Raw genomic sequence first — 23,913 nt, forward strand, 5'->3', positions numbered from 1 at the left:
TTTGCACCCCATCATTAGTTTTAAATATTTACTTATAATGCTCAATAAGCCCAATTATCAATTTTTTTCCATCCATACTCTATGTTGCAAAATTACATATTATTTAATAATTGAATAATAAGAATATAAAAATTTGAACTAAGTACTATAAAAGTTAATATAAAACTTAATTCAAAAATTTTGAACCTCTAGCATTTTTTTCACATATAAATTTAAAATTTCATTTTGAAAAGATAAGAAAAGAAGTTAAAACTTATCATAAATTGGTAATGCTGAAAAATGAGCAAGCCAACAAACTAAGAGAAAATAAAATGATAAGATAAAACCAACAAATAATAATAATAATAATGAAACAAAGTAGTTAACATCATGGCAAAATGAAAAATTTGAAAAAAAAAAAGGGGTGGGGGAAGAGAGGAGACTTGGGGGAAGAAAATTCTAAATGGGTTAATTGGGTTTGATGGGTTACCCAATAATATTAAATGGGTATTATTAGGTAACCCATTTATATCCATATACAAAAATTTAAGATATCCATACCCATCTATTCATGGACGGGTATGGGTAAATTTAATTAAATGGGTTGGTTTGCCACCTATATTTATGGGTTAAATTTAGGGATTAATCTTTACTACACTGACGGTGTATACGCTAATACACTGTCAGCATTAGATGAATGACAAATATGTAAATTTAAATTTGAAATTCAACTTTTGCACGTATATTATGGATCCGACGGTGATAGTATATACGCTATCAATGTATATAAAATTTACACTAAATTTAGTGATAAGAATTTAGGCCTCTGATACTATAGGGTTTTATTAGCTAATCATACGAAAAAAATCATTATGTTTTAAAAATAATTTAAGATGAAGTTCTATTAATCGTTTAATGACCCGTACCGAGAGATCTAGCGATCACAGATGAATAAAAATTACTGAAATCTTCTATAAACAACTTTAATTTGGGTATGTGTGGTACTAAGGTATCTTTAAGTGTACAGTGCGGTGAATTGAGCGTTTCAAATGGATTGTCTGAGGCAAACTTTCTAGTCTTTTTAGATAATATATCAATTTTCAAGCACTACTTTATTGTTTAATATCCGAATTATCTTGTAGTTACACGATAATGTTACATGTATGCTAAGGCTACTCAGATATTTTGGAATAGCATTGGTCAAAGTAGAGACTCCTTCAAATTACAGACTTAATGATATTACATCATTCTAATGAACAGAGCCAAGAAGTTGACATTACAAGCATTTTTTTTTTTTGCGTAATGTCACATTTAGTCCAGTCTAACCTAGGCCTACTCCTAAGGTGGGAACCTATTCTATGGGGTGGCCCAATTGAATCGAAGAAATTTGACGGAAATTGAAACAACATTAAACCAGACGAGTGCATTAGTTTCTAAACAACCTTCTAAACCATGTTGGTGATTCTTTCAAAAGGAAAAGAAAAAACAATTTTGACGATGAAAACAAAATTGCATTTTGTTATGCTGATTATTGACACGTGTCTAAAAGTCCTAATATAATATTACACAAAGATTTTAGCAGATATTTCCTTTCCTTTCCTTTCTTTCTTTCTACCAGATTTAGATTTCCTTTCATTGAGTTCCATGTGCAATCTAAACAAGATGATTAGAAAGCTACTTCATTTTCACTAGTTTTGTTTCCTTTCCGTCATATTTTCTTTCCCTTTCCTTCAATCCAAATGGTGCCTTTTATAATTATTTCACTTGAAGCCACAATATAAAAATTAATGAAACTTCAAACGCTTCTGGCAAAGTAATATTACAAAAGCTTCTGCGTTCAAGGGATCGGCATAAAATATTTTTTAGTTGATGACATTATAACAAAAAAAAAGAAAAAGAAAAAAGGCATCACGAGAAGTACTTTTCCACTCAAAGAAAATCACCCACATTTGAAAGTAAAATTTTCTTCATCTACCAATGCCATTTGCTTGCAGAATCCCATGTAAATAAATGGTAGGAAAATAAAACAAATATTTTCTTGCTAAACATCACATTGCCAAGTGCTAAATATGATATGTTAACTCTGGTATTAATCGAAATGGTTAAACACTGTTTAGAGTTTAATTTGAAAGATAACACAAACCACATGAAACTCTTTAACTTGGTACGTGAAATCATTTAGCTAAGCTTGACGAGGTTTAAAGTGTCTCGTTGACTTATTATTTTATAATTAAAATATTAATTGGTAAAAGTCTTCAAACGTTGCTCGAAGTCAGAATATACCGACTGCATTCTTAATTTCCTATGCATACATATTTAAATTTCCACTTGAATTTCAAAGAATGAAGGAAATTGATATGCTACAGTATACGGTTTACCTAACTCGGATTGTGTCTCTTTTTTGCACTCGACACATCATCACTTTGTGCTTCCAATATTTTCTTGAATCACTTAATCCCCTTTCTACAAAATATTACTTCATCAGATTTTTTAACTCAAAATTTTCTTGACTCGATATAAATTCCTCCGAACTCAATTTTTACCATCCATGATAACCTATTTCTGCATACAAATGTTGGAGATTGTAACACATTTAAAGAAAGTACGTAAGTACGATTTTTAATTAATATAGCTCGATTCATTTACACCACAATTTAGAGCAGAGCAATCGAAATGAAACTTTTGATTTTAGTTGACAGACATGTTCCAAGGGGTTTCAATAGAATCAGTGCAGCAAAATATGCTACTCAAACTTGAGAAATATTTTAATTTTGGTGCTACGTTGAATTCCCAACTGGAATATATATATATATATATATATATATATATATATATATTTGTCCAAGTTCCGTTGAACTTGTCAAATTCGCACGGTATGGGTATCAAGCACTTAATTATGAGAAAGGACAATTGCGACGTCTGTGGTTGTAGGTAGGTGTTGTTGGCTCTCCAATTAGTCAGCTCAAACATTTTACTTTTTTTTTTTGCTTGAGGAACAAACAGTTTACATTTACTTCAGCGCCAGTCCATGTAGTGTAGTAGTGCTATAGTCGTTATTCAACCACCACTAGGAAGAATAAGCACAGCCTCCAAATGAGAAAAACACAACTGATAATCCATTTGGATAAATAGATTTGAACAGAAAAAAAAAGGAGACTTTATTCCTTTATTTACTGTGGAAATTTTAAGTGAAAAGAAATGCAAAAAAGTACAAAGAAATGACAATATTAACTTCTTGAAAAAGGTTCCTTAATTATAACAAGATTACGAGTAAATTTGAGATTCACAGACATCTCTCTCGACCGTTAATTATGTTCTTATACATATGTAAACTATTTGATTAATCTCCTAATCGAAACATCATTCTTCTATTCTTATCCTTACATATTAGGTACTGTCGCCTATATTATCTGATTTTCTTTCTCTTCTAAACCATACGAAACACCTAGGCTTAGCCATGGATCATGACCAAGTCTTACATTTGCAAATGTCGGTGTCATTGTGTGTGACCCGTGTGTGAAAATATTTATGGATTGCGCATCCATTCTTGCTGTACATTAGCAGCGTATTTTTGGCTTGGTCTACAGCCAAAGTGGACTTCTTGGCTCCTCACTCCTCAATACGTGATGGATCAAGAGCTGACAAAATCACCCAGAAGACCAGGCAAGTAACACAGAGTCACCGTCTCACTATCTTTCTCGTAAGACGGTGTGTGACAAGGATATGCTTCAGATTTTTCTTGGTGTGTGACTAGGAGTTTACACACATCTATATAAGAGTGTGTGTTAGGTTACAATTTGCCATACTTTTCTGCCATCTTTCTTATACAATAATATCTCTGAGCTCAAACTTCTCAGCAAAGCTGTAGATTGTACGATAAACCAATTCAAAGCCCACCTCCTAGCTAGCTCGACATTTATTGCCTCAGGTATGTTTCGGTCTTTAACTGTACAGGTATTTAGCTTCTGGCCGATGTGATCATGCACCTTTTGTTGTGCTGCTCCTACATCAGAGTTTATGGAAGTAGTTATTACATTCTTGAAGTTTCTTAATTGGTCAATAAAACTACTTCTCCTTTTCCTTCTGTTATTGTAGAAGCAAAAACCTTTAGAACCAGAAAGAAATTAGTGTTGTTAAAAGTCGATTCAATCGTACTACACTTTGTATTATGATATGTTTTAAAGTGGTCCGTGTATTTTATGATTTATCAATCACTAGTGGATATTAATAGAGGGATACGTGCCATTGTAATTAAGGCTGTCAATCGGCCTCTATCTATAAAGTATTAATGCTTCATGTTATAATATGTATAATTATAGATTATACATACTATTATGTCTCAATCGTGTCTAAACCTAGTAAAACGCAATCTCGATTCATATTTAATTCGGATTTAATATTCATGCTCAAACTTTGTTCGACCCAATTAAACATAAAATTTTTAATCGACTTTCTTCAGGCCGAGCAGACTCGGATCCAAATTGATCCAGCCCTATTCACAATCATAATTCTAATAGTAGATAAACTACTATCAAAAGTGTAACAAAGGATTCAAAACCTTCTTCAACAATTAGTACTACCATATAAGAAGTGTTTTTTCCTTTCCTTTTAGTAATTCTTTTCTTTATCCTTTCGATTCTATTTGCTTTCTTTTCCTTACTTTTTTTTTTTTTCCTGCAACAACCTAATTCTACATGCTCTTAAAGGAATAATCAAATCCCACGTCCAACCGAAAGTAGTGCTTTAATGCATGGTCTTAGCTCATTGTATCAAGAAAATTGTTCACAACAAGGGAGCTTTGACCTGGTCAAGTGAGCTTAACAAGATCCCTACAGCCTGAGTTTTCACCTCTATACAAACCAAAATAGACATTTTAAAAGAAAGGGTATGAGCGAAAGTTTTAACTCTAAAAGTAAAAATCCCACAAAACAATTAGAGTTTATTAGGCATCTCTAACTCTAACCACAACATTCTTTTTTTTGGGTACAGATTGACAATCAGCCTCTTTCCCAAAGAAAAAGTCGAAGAAAAATCTAACTTAGAATTTCCTCGTGGATCTAACACATGTTTCCTTCGTTAATTATCACTGAGTTGTGTGCCCAAATGTCTGTATCGTCATGATCAAGGACATGCAACAAACACAGTTTCTTCTTTTTTGGTGCGTAACAAAAACAGTTGCTGCATAAATTGGAGTCACTCACGGTGGACCACTTTATGGGACGGAGATTCTAGCTCTCTCCTTTCAACTCATATGCTACTACTAATATTTTGCCGGTTCACCATTTTTCTAAGTAAACCATGACAGCTACTTTCCAATTCATAATGGTCAATGAAATAAACTCCTGGTTTTACTTTTATTTCGTTTTGACAAAAATAGTGTGAAACGTGGTTTGACTGCTAAAATGGTTATAAAGTGGATGCAATTTCTGATCATTTACATAAGAAGTAGCTCTACTGATTCTTCATTCAAAATTGCGCCTTCTTTGTTATTTGATTAAGCATTCAAAAGTGCCCTTTTATACTAAAGTCTTCCCTATTAATCCAAAATCAAGACATCACAATTCACAATGCTTGAATGCGTATCCCCAACTTATAGATACATCACAAAACACCCATCTCGTCCATAAGTGCCATTTCTCATACTTTTCCACTCTATTTTTTCAGTTTTTGCCCAATCAACAATAAAGAGTTCCTATCATTTCTATTTTTTTGGGGCTATAAAAGCCTTCAATAATTTCCAGCAAGAAGGACCCCTCTTTTGCCCTATATGTCACTCTAAAACAAGGAAACTAAACAAACTTCTCTGCCATGCCACATGTAAAAGGGACCTGCGTGCAATATTTGGAGTGTTCAATTTTTACATCTGTGTGCTATTAATTGCATATATTGACATTTGACTAAGGATCACTGCCAATTAAGGAGATACTATGAACTTTAAAGTGACATCTATCAGAATATGACAGTGATTTTTTTACTTTAGACAATTTACATAAAACTTTGAAATGTGGCACAGGTGCACTTGGCGTCTCTTTACGGTGATCTAAATTTTTTATTTTTTTTAGTAAGTTGTACTTGTAGCGGCCCTCTTTATCTCTTCTCTCCCCGTACTTGTCTTGATCTTATCCACAAACATGATTGAGTAAGAAGTTTGTCTACTGCCAAGAAAAATTAAAAAAAATCATTTTTTGCCACACATCCATTTCAGAATGGAAAAGTACCTTAAAAATCATGGAAAATAATTTATCATGATTTCAGCAACATTTTACATATGAACGTGACAAAAAGTTTTGTAGCAGTTTTAGAACCATGATAAATACCTTTTGCCACGAAAATACCAAAGTTTCTACATTCATCACAAAAAATCCTGTGATCTATGTAATTACTAGTAAGTAAACTCAAAATTTAAAAGAGAAGTGTCACAACAAGCAGAGCATAGCATTTGGAAACAATTGTATGATTTACTATTAGGGGAATTGTACAATGTAGATGATCCCTTACTTTTTTACCCCAGAAAAAAAAGAAGTAGACAAAAAGATTTGACAGGGCGGCTTTCTTTTTGGGATTTCGTCTTTTCTTTTTTACCGAAAACAAACAAGAAGACGACAGAAAGATTTGACAGGGCGGCTTTCTTGGAATCGTCCGAAACCACTTATAGTGGTAGGTCATATATAGTTACAGATAGTAGGAGGCAGTAGTTGGCTCAGTGTAGCGAGATATGTAATTGGTGCTGTGTCGAAGGATTTGGGTGGAATATGCTGCCATATGTGGTTAGACTCCATTTTCAACTGTGCATAAAATGAAACTGACGGTTTAGGAGACTTAGAATCCATTTTTAGAGGGACTACTTATAATTTCAATAACATTATAGGCCGTCAAATCTAACATTTGATTGCAAACATCTGTCTCAATCGAAATCCAGTTACCCTCTAAACATCAACTTTTAGGTATTCTTCCATCTAAGCTTTACTTACATTACTTGATTGCCCTTTTTCATAATCTAACATTTATCAACTTTTTTTTGTTTAATTTAATTTTTCAAAAAAAAAAATCTAAACGTTACAAGGTCTGCCCATCTAATGCCCTTAAAATACTCGTTAACTATATTCTTTGTACTTTCATCTTTCACAAAAAAGGAAAGCTAGTAAATGTATCCAATTGAAAGATGAAATCGAATGACAGTAGTGAAAGGTGACGTGTAGCTAAAGGACAAAACAGAAAAAAAGGGGTAAACATTAGAAAAATTATGTCCATTTCATAGTGCAAAAACCACCAAGTTTCTTTTCTCTGCCCCGGATATAATAAATTTTTTTGTATTATATATATATTATTGATTATATTTTTTCACTGTTTTTCTCTATTAGTTATGCCCGAATTTTCCCTGCCCCGGATCCGAAACTTTTCAACCATATTGGTTCACTGACTGAGGCGCGAGCCACTTTCATTTATTAAGTTAAAAGCTCTATATATGTAATTCTGCACCTTCTCTTCAGTCTTCATTCCGCCACCATTCTCTGAATCATTTTCTCTAGTCCAATAGTACCAGTCTAGATTCCTTCATCACTTCCAACCCATCTTCTTCTTTCTAATCTTGTTATAGGTTAAGTGCTTGACAACGAAAGAATCTTGTTTTTGGACTAGAGTTCCAGAGAATGTGGAGGCTTAAGATTGCTGAAGGCAACGGACCGTATCTATACAGCACCAACAACTTCGTTGGCAGACAAATCTGGGAGTGGGATCCAAATGATGGCACTCCTGAAGAACGAGAAGCGTTTGAAAAAGCTCGCGAAGGGTTCAGAAATAACAGGAAAAAGGGAGTTCATCCATGCGCTGATTTGTTCATGAGAATGCAGGTAATGATCTTGATCATAACAGTCGACTTTTCTTGATCATAAAACAGGTGATATTGATATTTTTGTATTTTTTTTTTTTGGCTTTCTTTGCAGCTTAAGAAAGAAAATTCCCATATTGATTTGGGAATCCCACCTGTTAGGCTGGGAGAAAATGAAGAAGTAACTTATGAAACAGCTACGACTGCTGTCAGGAAAGCTGTGAGGTTAAACCGCGCAATCCAGGCTAAGGATGGCCATTGGCCAGCTGAGAATGCAGGGCCGATGTTCTTCACACCACCACTGGTAAACTTGAGATCAAAATCACTTAATTTTCAACGAGAACTTATAAAAAAAGAAACTCATTTCTCAACTTCAGCTGATATTTATAAACCTGTTACTTTCTGCAGCTCATTGTCCTTTACATCAGTGGAGCGATCAATACTCACTTAACATCAGAACACAAGAAAGAATTGGTTCGTTACATCTACAACCATCAGGTAGGTTAAAAAAAGATGATCTCACACCAAAATCCCGTTATTTCAGCAAGGGAAAAATACATGTTCTCGATTTGTTTTACCTGTTTGATTCAGAGAACTGTGTTTTGCCTGTAGAATGAAGATGGTGGCTGGGGATTTTACATAGAAGGTCATAGTACTATGATGGGATCAGCCCTTAGCTACGTAGCTTTACGCATACTTGGTGAAGGACCGGATGATGGAGATGGTGCAGTTGCAAGAGCTCGCAAATGGATCCTTGACAATGGTGGTGCAACTGGAATTCCGTCATGGGGAAAGACTTATCTTTCGGTACATATCCTATTCCAGAATATTCTTTTTAACTTTTTACATGACCAAAAAAAAGGAGAAAAAAAACTGTAGTCAGCTGATTTCTTTGTAAATACGCACTTATGGATATATGGAAAAGTACAGATTTTCGGATCAGTTGACAACTCTGAAATGGTTCAGGTTCTTGGAGTGTATGATTGGGATGGTTGCAATCCACTACCCCCAGAATTTTGGCTTTTCCCAGAGTTTTTTCCTTACCATCCAGCAAAAATGTGGTGTTACTGCCGTACGACGTACATGCCTATGTCTTATCTGTATGGCAGAAAGTATCATGGGCCGCTCACCGACCTTGTCTTGTCCTTGAGACGAGAGATTCATGTGAAACCATATGACCAAATTAACTGGAACAAAGCTCGCCATGATTGTTGCAAGGTCTGCCAAATCACTCCCAGAATTTCAAGTAACTGAAAAATCAGTTAGTTATATGACTAACCTAATTGAATTACTTTTGAATTTAATTAGAAAGGTGATTTTTAGAGTACTATGGCTGGCTGATCGCGGCCTACCTGTACCTACCTTCTTTTTGTTTTCTTTCCTTTTCGAGATCAATTTCAATGAGATCATAGGAATTGTTGATTTCAGGAAGACTTGTACTATCCTCATTCCTTCATCCAAGATCTTCTCTGGGATACTCTAAACTATTGTACTGAGCCATTTATGAGACGGTGGCCGTGTAACAAGATTAGACAAAGGGCTATGGCAAAGTCAATAGAGTACATGCGTTATGGTGCAGAAGTGAGCAGATACATAACTATTGGATGTGTCGAAAAGGTTAGATTTATCATAATTAGAAAAGAAAAAAAAAACTCGGCTCGACAATTTAAGCTAATTCGACCAAGAGTATGCTTGGACAATTATGTTAAATTGTTCTGACCAAGATTAGCATCTGTGCTGCAGAGTTTACAAATGATGTGTTTTTGGGCACACGATCCTAATGGTGATGATTTCAAGTATCACCTTGCTAGAGTTCCTGACTATTTATGGCTTGCCGAGGATGGAATGAAAATGCAGGTTTGTTTTTTATCGCTAGAAGTTCTAACTTGAGCTGAAAATGACCGATTGGGGACAAATTTCCGTTTAATGAATACTGGCAACCATGTCAAAATCCAAGCCTAATTTTTTAATGTACATTAATTTTGTAGAGCTTCGGAAGTCAGGTATGGGATTGTGTTCTTGCGAGTCAGGCAATTCTTGCGAGTGGCATGGTAGATGAATATGGAGACAGCCTCAAGAAAGCACATTTTCACTTGAAAGAGGCACAATGCAAAACAAATCCAAAAGGGGACTTCAAGAAAATGTATCGCCACTTCACCAAAGGTTCTTGGGCCTTTTCTGATCAAGATCAAGGTTGGGTTGTCTCAGATTGTACAGCAGAGGCACTAAAGGTAATTTTGGATTGATATCCAATAAAGTCAATTAAAGAATAATTTTTCTACCAAACCTGTCTTGATCAATATATTCTTGTATGCAGTGCCTACTACTTTTCTCTCAAATGCCACAAGAGATTGCTGGAGAAAAAGCTGATGTTGAACGCTTGTATGATGCTGTCAACGTTTGCCTATACTTACAGGTATGAAATCCATTATTTCTTTGACTTTTTGTGGGATTCTTTTGTGCTAATCCTTTAGAGAAATAATGAAAGAAGAGGCGTGTTGGGAATTAACATTGAAATATAAATACGTTACAATCTTGATTATCAAATGTTTGTCACTTGGAAGTTTGTAATTGGCTTCTATAGTTTCAAGAATCCATTTTCTAGTTCTAGAAATCATATTTCAACTGTCTAATAATTTCTTTTGTTTTTCTTGGTGTTAAAACAGAGTCCTGAAACTGGTGGCTTCTCCATTTGGGAGCCTCCAGTTCCTCAACCATATTTGCAACAATTGAACCCTTCAGAGCTGTTTGCTGACATCGTTGTGGAGCAAGAGTAAATATCGTTATCCCCACCTATAGCTTACAAAATATTCTTTACTCTTTTTTTTTAATTTTTATGAATCATCAAAATTTATTGACTTTTGCTATCATTCTCCAATTTGACAATTCAGGCATGTTGAAAATTCGGCATCCATCATCCAAGCTCTACTGTTGTTCAAACGTCTGCATCCAGGCCACAGGGAGAAAGAAATAGAAATTGCTGTTTCCAAAGCTGTACATTTTCTTGAAGGAAAACAATGGCCTGATGGTTCTTGGTAAACTAAAAAAAATCAAATTAAATTGCAAGATTAATTAAATAATAACTATACTTGGTTAGTTTTGACAAAAAAAAAAAAAAAAGCTAATTAGATTCTTGTTTGATAGGTATGGCTACTGGGGAATTTGCTTTCTCTATGGCACTATGTTTGTACTAGCAGGATTTACTGCTGCAGGGAAAACATATGAGAATAGTGAATCAGTTCGTAAAGCGGTTAACTTTTACCTGTCTACTCAAAATGAAGAGGGTGGATGGGGAGAATGTCTTGAATCTTGCCCTAGCATGGTTAGTATGCCCACCCATCTTGTTATACTACCAGATATTCATTGTTTTACCAGAGGAGAATTTCATTATTCTAGCTAAGCAACACTCACAAAAGAAAAGTATTTCAATTATTCATTGCAATTCTATGCTGGTTTTTTTTTTGATGTTTTGATCTTTTTACAGAAATACATACCTCTAGAGGGCAATAGAACAAATTTGGTTCAAACTTCTTGGGCCATGTTAGGACTAATGTTTGGTGGACAGGTAGGCATCTATTTTCTTTCTATAGGTGTAGAGATTAAATGTATATAAATTGCTCATTTAATGCATTTATGATTGACAAATTTCACTAGGCTGAGAGAGACCCAACACCATTGCACAAGGCAGCCAAACTGCTAATCAATGCTCAAATGGACGATGGAGACTTTCCTCAACAGGTATACATAATTTTCAATTGGCTTGGAAAATTATGCACGCTACATATTCATAATAAATGCTTTTGTTTGTGCATAAACTACGTATTTGAAATGATTTTATACGTGTTTTCACAGGAAATAACAGGAGTGTACATGAAGAATTGCATGCTTCACTATGCTGAATACAGAAATATTTTCCCACTTTGGGCACTTGCAGAATACCGTAAACGTGTTTGGCCATCCCAAAGAATGTAAATGTGAGCATAGATTGCAAAAGGATTGAAAACGAAATGTTGTGATTGTTGTATGTGGATCTACCAAATTGGTATTAATTCCACGCAAAGTTTTATGATGTATTGGAATAACTAGTTCAAGATTTTGCAACATCTTTCTTGTTTCTTAGCAATAAACCAATCCCACCTACCCCTACCCTCCTAAGGCTCCTATCCAAGAAGGAGAAATTCGAAAAGTACTATCTTGTTTGCTAGTGATCATTGTTTTTGTTTACGTGTATGATTGCAATGTGAATCCATAAAATGTTTTAAACAATTTAGCAAGCGAAACTACGTGTTAAATCATTCTGTTGGCGGGTGGTTTCAGATAATTTTTTTAAAAAAAGTTTAATAAAATTCAAGTCTGAAATATGGACTCGTAGATGCTGAAAAGAAATAAACAGGAATAACTGTTCAATAATTAGCCCTACTACAACACTACTTATAGGCAGAGATAAAATCCTAGAAATAAAAGGAAACAACTTGAAAAAGCGAAAAAGATGTTAAAAATACTAGAATGAGCGATTGATTGCTCCTAAAGTTAGCTCTACCTGTCCATCCTAATGACCAGTGTTGGCTATTCTGGTCATGGATCCCACACTAAGTACAAAATCCACACGTTGTTCCGAATGGGGTAAATACGATGGTGTTGGATTGTTGTGTTTATAACATGATTTGATATATATATTTATATAATTTTATTATTGTTGTTATACACGTAAATTTTATTTGTACATATCAAATGATTAATTCATAATGCCATCTACTTATATAAAGATAGATTAAGCATGATAAAAAGCAGCCACCTGCTCATGGTCCAATCAAAACACACTAACACATGGTAACTAACAAGCAAATGTGGAGTTTTATTTTTTAGAAAACTCATAGCTATATCTAGTGGGGAAGAGGGGGATGCCCAATAATCAAACATGTATCCAAGTACAATTAAACGATTCCTCATACTTTGACCAATCCTAACTTAAATTTGGCCGGCCTATTCACTTAAAAAAAACATTTTACTATTCTTTTTAGGGGAAATTGCAGAAACCTCGTCTGACGTGGATGTTTCTGACACTTGCACTCACCTCCCCTATGGTTTAAAATATTGCACTCACCTCCCCTGAATTTGTATTTATTTTCACATATTTAATTTTCGTTAAATACAAAACCTATCAGTTTCCCTTTCATAAAAATATTAGTGAAACACTTTTTCAATTTTAGTTACAAATATTTATGTATTTAATATAAATTAAATGATTCAGAATAAAATACCCATAAAGAGCCAATACTTTATTCATGTAATGGAGGAAAGTCATAAAGAATTAATACTTTATGGGACATTTCTTCTTTTAAAAATATTTAATTTATATTAAATATATAACCTATCGGTTTCCTTTTTTTGTAAGAATATTACTGTAACACTTTTTGAATTTTACTTACAAACATTGATGTATTTATCATAAATTAAATGTTTGAAAATAAAATGCTCATAAAGAGCTGGTACTTTGAATAAGTAATGCCTATTTGCCCATAAACTATACCTCTTAAAGTTTATTAATTGTTAATTGATTTGTAGTACTTTGTCATTCCTTTGTTAATGTTACCTGGCATGTAGCACAAAGGGCAAATCTGGCACAAATTTCTCATTTCACTCCCTAAAACAATATTTTAATCGCCTGGACTAAATATGCAAGAATCAGTAAGTTCAGCGGAGGTGAGTGCAATTTTTTAAACCACAGGGGATGTGAGTGCAAGTGTTAGAAATCTCAGGGGAGGTTTCTGCAATTTGCCCTTCCTTTTAAATAGCGACGCGTCACGTGCTTGCACATGTAAATGACATATCTAGTTAATTAAATTCTTTAATCAATGAAAAGTAAATTGTACAAAATTATGGAGCTTTGCTCCATGTTTTCTATAGGTTCTTCACAATAAAATATGAATTAATCTTGTATACATTGTCAGTATACACACCAAATCCTTGTATATATATCATATGTGAAAAAAAAAGGTTCATAGTCAAATTTGAATTAGGTGTACCATATGTGCAAAAAAAAAAAAGAATTCAAATTTAAATTAGAATTAAATAACATGTATCTAAATGTTATTGTATACTGTCAATGTACATGAGGTAAATCCCAAAAAGAAATAGGATGAGCAAATTATCCAGGTAAAAACATTAATGGATCAAAAGTGTAAATTTGGCCGCTCAACTATTAATAGTATGATTTTACACACTGAACTATCAAAAGTGTAAATTTTGGATTATTCTATCTAATTTCACGTTGACTCTGATAGATCTAACTATTAATAGTGTATGTCTTGTAAATCGCACAGATCCTTAAATCTGACAGAGTTAACGATGGAATCAAATGAAATGGTATAAAATTTACACTTTTAATAATTCATTAAGTAAAAACATATTATTAATAATTAAATGACCAAAACTCCACTATCCAAAAATTTAGTAGCTACTCAAGTTATTTGCTCATATAAGATTGTTTCTCGTATGTTTGAAGTTGGCGATTTACTCAATCAGTAGACTCCGGTATAGGGGTGCAAACGAGCCGAACTCGAGTCGAGTTTTGGCTAATCGAGCCAAGCTCGAGTTAATTTTGTGAAACTCGAACTCGATCTCGAGCTCGAGCTCGAGTCAAATTCGAGTCGAGCTCGAGCTTAAAAAAAAAAAAAAAATTATTATTATTTTATTTTTAAAAAATAAAAAATAATTTTTTTTAAAAAAATGAATAAAATAATAATTTTTTTTAAAAAAATGAATAAAATAATAATTTTTTTAGCAAATAATAAAATATTAGGGATATATATGTAATTTTACTATTAAAATAAAAAATAAAAAATAAAAAATAAAAAAATATATATAATTGAGCTCGCGAGCGGCTCGCGAGCCAACGAGCTTAATGTTTTTGAACTCGAGTTTGAGCTCGAGATCGACTTAATTAGCTCGAGCTCGACTCGAGCTCGATATTGATGAGTTTGAGTCGAGTTTGTATTCGAGTCGCGATCCGGATCGCGAGCGGCTCGATTTGCGAAACACCCTACTCCGGTACCAAATCCTTGTATAAAGTGATGACTAATTCAGCGCCACCAAAACAGAGACAGATCAGATCTGGACTTTCACATATAATTTGTCGACGATTTTGTTTCTTTTGCTTCTGCCTTGCTTTTGCACCGCACTAAGTAATGGATCAGGCGCCGCAGAGGTTGGTGAATGGTGAGAGTCCAGCTGTAGAATTCAAAAACATGTGAAAAAAAAAAAAGAAATTTGTCATTTGCCATTAAAAATAGTGAATCGAAAGGACCACCTTTTCTTGAATTGACATGTCAATAGCTTTTACATTCACTTGTCACATGTGCGGAGAGGTAATTATTCTTCACATTCACATGTCACATTTACAAAGAGATAATTTGAATTCGAATAGAAATTATATTTAATAAAACCTCCCTATTAGTGTAAAGAAAATCTTTATGCCGATGGTGCAAAAAGAAAAGGAGTTTTCTAACAAATTTGCAGTTAATATATATTAATGATACCTAACCTACAATATTTTCTAAATTAATTACACTTTCAGAACTAAATTAACACCTAAAATCTCTCTTAACGAGTGTCCATTGTGCATCTATTAAACAAACTCAAAAGAAAAATATGCTATTTGCTTTAACCAAAGCAAAGGCATGATTCTCCATGGTTATGCTAACTGCACACCCTTATCTTTTTGCTTTTCTCAATCCTACCACAGCAAGTAGAAACTAAACATTCTTTATTTCATAAAAATATTATTGTTATAGGACAAATTTTATTCGTCTATAATCTATATCAACTCATTGTATGAAAATATCACCTTGTAAGTATGTATAAGAACTAAGAAGTAGAACAACCAAACACAATTGCATCGCTGCTACTATTGGTCTTCATAAAGCTTTCATAAATTCTAAGAGGAGAGAGGATTGCGCAAGGATTCAAACATGTATGTCACCACAATTTGATCAATGGAAATATTTATTATATAAAAAATAATAGATCTTAATTCATCATCGTAAAGGAATATATAGGAATGTTTCTTCATAGGTCTAAACTAGGTGGGTTTTTTAATTATAAGTTTTTTTTTTAACGTAATCTTTTCTATTATTTGACACTCAAGAAATTTGTACAAACTTGGTATAAAAGCAAAACACACTTCCTAATGAAGGAAACCGCATGAAAACATCACCTATATTTATACAGGGTATCTTATATACACTAACAATAAATATATTGTCAATTTTGAATGAATGATAACTAAATAAAATTTGTATTATAAATTCAATTTCTACACACGCTATGAATTTAATGATTATAACGTATATACCATCGATATATTTAAGACTTACTTTATTTATAATCGGACAAACAACCTGGACAATCAACGCATTGATCAAAATTCCTTGCCGGACTGTCAATGAACGAACTTGGAGGTTTGCTTAGTCACTAGTTTCCGGTACCGGATACTAGTATCAACTATGAAGTGATCACTAATTCAGCGCCAACAAAATCGATGGAGATCGAGACAGCTATAAAGCTGTAGCAGAGATGGTCAACAGTTTACTTGGTGGATTTTATGTATGTTTCTTTTGACTTTTACCACTCGAGCCGTCCTACTTTATCAGGTGCTGCACCAGCTGCTGAATTGCGAGAATCCAGGGGGTCGAAATTTAGCAAAATTGTGTACGAAGAAAAATTGCCATTGCAAATAGTAGTAGTGATTCCTAAAGTTGAGAGGGTCAAACTCCGAGAGTATAAGAATTATAGTAATAGTAGAGTTTAAAACTAATAAACATGTTTATTTTAAAAATTCATTTTTTCTTTGTTAAATGTGCTTTTAAATGTAAATTGTGCTTAAAATTTGTAGTGAAAATTATCTTTGAATTAACATTCATATTTAACTTTTATTAAATTTAATATTGTCTTGTGAAGGGTAATGATTATGAACTTTCAATTATTTAGGGAAACATTATATGATAGGAAAGAGAATTTTAAAAATTTTTAGGGTCCACAAATAAGAAACAATTTTGAAAATTTCTAAACTTTCTAAGCTTAAATCATAATTTTTTTTTTAAAAAATTGCACCCCTGGGCTACATGTGGCTCTGCCAGTGGTATATCACATGATACTAATTGAGCATATTTAACAAGAAAATTGCTATTTATCGCATGTACATTTTTTTTAGAAGACTTGTAATTGCGAGATAGCTATCGCATCATTGCATGTGAATTACATAATTTTACGTGCAAAGAATATATTCAACCAAAAAAAACTGTAATTTTTTTACTTCATTTATTACTAAATTTCTTTTTGAGTAGCTACTACAAGTCTGTCTTACTCTTGTAAATAGGGAAAAATGCACTTTTCATGCCCAATGTTTGGAGTGTTGGATAATTTTGTCTCTAAAGTTTTGATCAAAACACATTTCATCCTTGTAGTTCTATAATTTCGACCAATTTCATTCTTAAAGTTTCATGTAAACACATTTCATCCTCATAGTTTCATAAAATTGACCAATTGAGGACAATTGAGTGATTGTTAACTAATTTGGACCCAGTATCATTACATAACTAGCATGTTCTGTTGATAATTGTATTGTTAATACTTAATTTGATTATTAATTAAATTATATAAATAACAATGAGTGTGTTCGGATAAGAGATTATTATTTTTAAATTTGTAATATAATATATGTGAGATAAAAAAATTAGATGATAGACAGTCAATTTAAAAAATATGTATATGATACAACAAAACAAAATTTTGCAAATAAATGATAATCTAAACAGTTCTTTCTTTCACGTTAATATTTTTCTTCAATTGGTTGCAATGGGATTATTTGAAAGATTTATCCAATTGGCTATAATGGAGTTTATTTCTTCTCCAAGTCTTCGTTTCCTCTCAATCTTTTTGTTCAATTTATGATTAAGAAGAGAATAATGGTGGCTGAAATTTTTTTAGTTTTTTTTAATAAGAATGTGAATTAAAAAAATGATTTTTGAGGTTTTTTGTTGATCCAATATTTTCTGAATTTTACTAATGTGCATGCTATGGTCAAGTAATGATATTCTATTCAAATTGCTTGACAATCCATCAATTATCCTTAATTAGTCAAATTTATGAACTTAAGAAGATGAAATGTGTTTGCATGAAACATTAATGATGAAATTGGTCAAAATTATAAAATTATAAGGATGAAATATGTTTTGACTGAAACTTTGGGAACAAAATAGTCCAACACCTGAAACGATGGAGATGAAAAGTGCATTTTTCCCCTTGTAAAGGGAATAAGCGGAAAATCAACTTTTGTGCCCTTCGCGTATTTAAAGCCATAATTTTCAGAAGACGAGGTTAACAAAATGATACTGTATGCTCCAGACATACTCAGTTATGGGGACAAGAGGTTTGATTAATTTTCTCACAAGTTACAGTCGTTGGTAGAGCTAGGATTATCAGGGAGGGTGCCCGATGTAAATTGTGTAAAAAATTGTTTCTTTATGTATGTCAATTTTAGAATTATAGATTGCATGTTAACTGTTTTTATGGACGCTTTTTTTTTTATCCAATCTAGATATCTAATTGCAATTTGGAGAAAAGTATTTATAATTAAAATTTAATATTAATAAATTCTTTTTCATCAGTGGACTTTTTGACAAAATGATATTAATACTTAATTTAACAAAACATAATAAGGAAGTTATATGCAATAAATCAAAATTTGCATTAATATATCAATTAAATATAACTACTCAATTCTTCATCTTTTTATTCTAACAATATTATGGGGACAAAATACAGCTTGAATATTCTGTAATATCAAACTTTGGAGAGCAATCATATATCAAAGTGCCGAAAAGAAGTAAATAGATAACATTACTAATTAGCTGTAAATGTTGGTTTTAAATTTATAGGAAGAGAATTTCAAAAATGTACTTCTTAATAGTTTTCTTGTTTTACACATAAAATATTAAATAAATTTATAATGAATTACTTGATTTTGAAATTTGGCTAATCAATAATGAAAATTAAAATAAAATATTTAATAGAAAGGCATACATAATTTAACAAATACGAGATTTTTCTTAGGAAGATGATAAAATTTTGACAATGTAAACTTTAATACTAAAATAGTTAATAAGAAATAATCAACTAATAATAATGCAAAGTAAAAAATATTCAAAGATGAAAGAAGTTTAGAATTTTCATAAGGTAAAACCTAGGTGGAGGGGGGGGGGGGGGCAATGGAATTTTATCAAGATTTTGTGGAGGGGGCAAAAGAAAGGTCTCTAATGAAATTCGTTAGAAATTCGTTAAAATTTCCTAGGGGCTAAAATGAAATCTCAAAACTTAGGGGCCAGCTACCCCTCAGCCCCCTACTCCCTCCACCACTGTGCTCAAATTAATGTGTAGTTTTTGTACTAAAATTCCTTCTTGAGATTAAATGTATATAAATTGCTCATTAAATGCTTCTATGATTGCCATTTTTCACTAGGCTAGGGGAGATCCAACACCATTGCATCAAGCAGCCAAACTGTTAATTAATGCTCAAATGGATGATTAAGATTTTCCTCAATAGGTGTACATAGTTTTCAATTGGCATGAAAAATGATACGCACCGCCGCTTCTTTTTTTCTTTTTTTTTGTGCATAAACCACGTAATTGAGGTGATTTTATACCTGTTTGCATGGACTAGGGGTGTACATGAAGAATTGTATGCTTCATTGCGTAGAATACAGAAATATTTTCCTACTTAGGGTACTTGCGGAGCATCATAAACATGTGTGGCCTTCTCAAATAATGTAAATATGGGCATGGATTGTAGAAGTATTTGAAAACAATTTTGTGATTGTTGTATGTGGATGGAGTTCCACTCAAAGTTGATGTATTGGAATAACTAGTTCAAGGTTTTGCTATAAGAGAAAATGGCTATTGTGGTTTCTCATCTTTGAGGTCTTGGCCAATTTAGTCCTTTACCTATCACTATAACTATTTCAGTCCCTTATCTTTCTTAAAAAAAAAAAAGGTCAATCTAGGACTTTTAATGGAAATTTGAAAATATCTAATGGAATTAGTCACATGCAATATATGTGCATGGTTAAAAATAACTATTTTAGTCCATTATCTTCAAAATTGTGTCTAATTTTGTCCTTTTAATAATGTAAACCCCCATTTTCACAAAACAAAATCAATATAGGACTTTTGATGAGAAATTAAAAAACCCTAGTGGAGACGATTCTATGCATTATAAGTCTAGCTTTGAAATTTTAAAAAAAAAGAATAAATAAAAGACACAATTGGACACAACTCTAATGATAATAGAGTAAAATGGTAAATTTTGATTGTGCAAGAGACTAGCTCCTTTTAAATTTTTTAATTTTTGTTATAGGGTCTAGATTGGCTTTTTATAGTAAAGATAAGGGATTATGATGGTTGCGGTGATAGATAACGGACTAAATTAAACAAAACTCTAAAGATAAGGGACCAAAATGGCTATTTTTCCTTTGCTATAATGCTGAGTACAACAGCTTTCTTGTTTCTTAGCAATCAACCAAACCCACAAACCCTACCCTTATACCCCAAAGGAGAAATCTAAAAAGTACTATTTTTTTCTAGTGATGATTGTTTTTGTTTTATGCATGATTATAATGTGAATCCATAAAAAGTTTTACATAGTAGTACAATCAACTGGCAAAACTGTACATCAAATCATTTTATGGATAGGTAATTTCAGATAATTTAGGGGGGTTAATGATAATTTATCTTCTTAAGGCATATCTTGATTCTCAATTTAACCCATAACCTTTATTTTTTATCACTTAACCCTTTAGAAATAAAAACACCCCTCTATTATACTAAGCCTTTGTTTTCAAAATTTCTACTTCCTTTAATTATTGGACTTTAACCTAAAATTTGAGTTTAACCACTCTAATTGATGCTAGTGAAGTTTCACAGGAGATGAGTATATGTATTAGGGAATACACTAACAATTGATTATTTTTTAAAAATGGCAATAAAAAAGATCCCAATAAGCAAAAACTCATTATAGGAGGAATAATGGAAAAAATATCCAGTACTAACATGTAAATGTGTGATTTGGTAATTGAGATCAATGGTATGATTATAAGGAAATAGGGTAAATTTTTTTTCATAATTTCTTAAATTAGAAAATAGATGAAATTAATTTGTAAAATTTATATATAGTTTTTCAAATTTGGAAATTAGGGCATCAATATTCTAAAGTTTTTGTTAGAGAAATTTATTATTTTTTAGAAATAAAAATTTAAAAAAAGAAAACTAATTTGGAATAAAAAAGAGAAGAGAGAAAAAAAGGAAAAAAAACACGGGAGAGCACTTTTTCTATCTCTCAGGGGGTTAAGTGACACAACATAAAGGGTACGGTGTAAAGTGAGAATCAGGATATATCTTAAGGGGATAAATTACAATAAGCCCTAATTTAGAGAAAAATTTTGATCAAACTCAAGTCTAAAATATCAATGAATAGGACTAATAGATGTTAAAAAGAAATAGATGCGATTAATTGTTCAATAATATGCCCTATTACAACTGTACTTTTTTTTTTTTTTTTTTTTTTTTTTAACGGCACATCTAGCCTAGCCTAGCCTACTCCTACTCCTAAGGGGAGGGGAAACCTACTCTATGGGGTGGCTCAACTGAGTCGGGGGAACCTGATGGGGACTGAACCACCATCAGACCAGACGGGTGCACACACCCGTATGGATTTAGAACAAATCTCATATTGAGGGACATTGATGGGAGACAAGGTTTGAACCCTTGACCTCCCACCCCACAATTAATGTGGTGGCCAACTCCACTAAAGGAAGTTGGTTTATTACAACTGTACTTACAGGCAGAAATAAAATCCCAGAAATAAAAGGAAACACTTGAAAAATCATAGTAAATATAGTAGAATGAGTGATTGATTGATCCTAAAGTTAGCTCTCCCCTCTTCATCCTAATGGCCTGTTGGCTATCTTGCCGTCGCACTACGTCCAAAATCCACCAGTATGTTGTTTCCGTAACATGGGAATGCGGTAGCTAGATGTGGTCGTTCCGAACTGTTGTGTCTATAACATGATTTGGTATATATTTATATAATTTCATTATTCTAATTATACACATAAATTTTCTTTATATACACCAAGTAATTAATGTATATAAACATTAAATAAACAACAACTTGTATAAGGATATACTAAGCATTGTAAAAGGTACAAAAACCGAATCCAACAGCACCTGCTGCTGGTCCAATCAAAACACACCAACACCTAGTAACTTACTACAAAACTATATCTGGGGAAAGAGGGGGATGCCCAAGAATCAAACATGTACCTCAGTACAATCAAAAGACTCCTCGTAAATTGACCAATCCTAACCTAAATTTGGCAGGACTAATCATTTTTAGGATATTGCAATGTTTGAATTTTTTTTTTTTATGGTAATAAGACATCATGTGCTTTGCATGTAGAAATAATCCGTCTGGTTAATTAAATTCTTTAATCGACAAAAAGTAAATCGTACAAAATTACAGACCTTCATTGCAAAAGAATATAGGATTGTTTCCTCGTATGTCTGAAGTTGGTGCTTTACTCAGTCACTAGACTCCAGTACCAAATTCTTGTATCAAGTGATGACTAATTCAGCGCCACCAAAATAGAGAGAGATCGAGACAGCTATGGACACCAAAATATAGAAGTGATGGCCAAAATTAGTTTACTTGGACCTTCACCTAATTTCTTGCGATCTTGTTTCTATTTCATTTTTTTGGTAAGAAAAAATTTGGGTGGATTCAGTCACCGTCACAGGGCAGGACATGTTTTCGGGACTATAGATCACTTATAAAGATTCTTACAGATCATCCACCAATATATCTCTCACATTGATAGTGAGATTCGAATACACGATCTTTTACGAGAAAGTGACTTGTCTTTACTAATTGAGCCAACTTGTGTTGTATTTTTATTTCTTTTGCCTTGCCACATTTGCACAGCATTACTTAATGGATTAGTTGCCGCCCAGGTTGGCGGATGGTGAGAGTCCAGCTGAAGCATTCAAACATTTACGAAGGAAAAAAAAAACTGTCATTTGCAATTGCAAAATAATGATTGCATGTATACCAAATGATATTACGTGTGTACAATCATATATAAAAAGGATTAATCGTTCTTGAATTCCTCGTGTCAATCGTTTTCTATATTTAGAAGTTGAATAGAAATTATACTATATTTCATGAAATCACCTCAGTATTGTAAAAAAATCTTTGCATCGAATACTGTAGAAGGATAAAAATAAAAAGAATATGTTATTATTGATTTTTTTTAAACCAGACACCTTAGGTTAACAGGTACGTACACAGATTTTATTAGATTAAATTAGTGTTTTAACATAACTCTTGAATTTTTTTTGCTGCAGGTGGAATTTGAACTCTCACCTACAACTCCATGAGAGACTTAAGACTCTCTTTGATGGCCACTGAGCCAAGTTCAGTGATTTCCAATTGATACTTCAACTCTGTGAGAATCCAATTGAACCATTCAAGGACCGACTCAAATTGAATTATCATCAAATAAGATCAGATGGTGCATCACGCATTCATGTAGACCAAATCCTTGCATCAAAGGTACACTGATTCAGTGCCACCGGGTAGATGGAGACAGCTATGATGCTATATCAGACATCAGTGACGGAGCCAGGATTTTTTCCTTGGGGGGGCCAAAATTTTTTCGAACAAAATTACCTTAATATGTTATGTTTAAAATAATTTTTATTTATTTAAATATATGACATCTTAAAATATTAAATATTAACTTTAATTATACAGGTATGTCTATTTCATAAATATATAACATAGTCATAACTAAAATTAAGACAAGAAATAACCTTTGATTAAATATCTTATAATATCACAAATATGTCACTTGTACAAAAACAAATATATAACTATTTTCAATTAAAAAAAGATAAAAGTTATGTTAGCATACCTTGAAATTTCATCCTCTTTTATTAAAAATAAATTGAGATTTACGTTCTTTTATAGAATTAAATTCATGTATAATTGTATC

The 23,913-nt window shown here is 32.6% G+C and overlaps 1 protein-coding gene across 2 annotated transcripts; it reads left to right on the plus strand.

Annotated features, from left to right (window-relative positions):
• The first annotated feature begins 7,469 nt into the window (after nucleotides 1–7,469).
• Nucleotides 7,470–12,031, plus strand: LOC113750053 (dammarenediol II synthase-like). Of its 2 annotated transcripts, none has more exons than XM_027293970.1 (15): nucleotides 7,470–7,829; nucleotides 7,923–8,111; nucleotides 8,216–8,305; nucleotides 8,420–8,614; nucleotides 8,774–9,025; nucleotides 9,236–9,424; nucleotides 9,551–9,664; nucleotides 9,796–10,038; nucleotides 10,125–10,223; nucleotides 10,474–10,580; nucleotides 10,699–10,842; nucleotides 10,952–11,129; nucleotides 11,292–11,372; nucleotides 11,462–11,545; nucleotides 11,660–12,031. In XM_027293970.1, exons 1-15 carry the CDS (start codon nucleotides 7,629–7,631, stop codon nucleotides 11,777–11,779), a joined length of 2,286 nt encoding a protein of 761 aa, XP_027149771.1. In that variant the 5' UTR covers nucleotides 7,470–7,628; the 3' UTR covers nucleotides 11,780–12,031. The 2 variants fall into 2 exon arrangements, with proteins under 2 accessions (XP_027149771.1, XP_027149772.1); XM_027293971.1 differs by having other exon boundaries at nucleotides 9,838–10,038.
• Nucleotides 12,032–23,913: the final 11,882 nt, after the last annotated feature.

Source organism: Coffea eugenioides, chromosome 10 (genome assembly GCF_003713205.1).
Source record: "Coffea eugenioides isolate CCC68of chromosome 10, Ceug_1.0, whole genome shotgun sequence".
Taxonomy (NCBI): domain Eukaryota; kingdom Viridiplantae; phylum Streptophyta; class Magnoliopsida; order Gentianales; family Rubiaceae; genus Coffea; species Coffea eugenioides.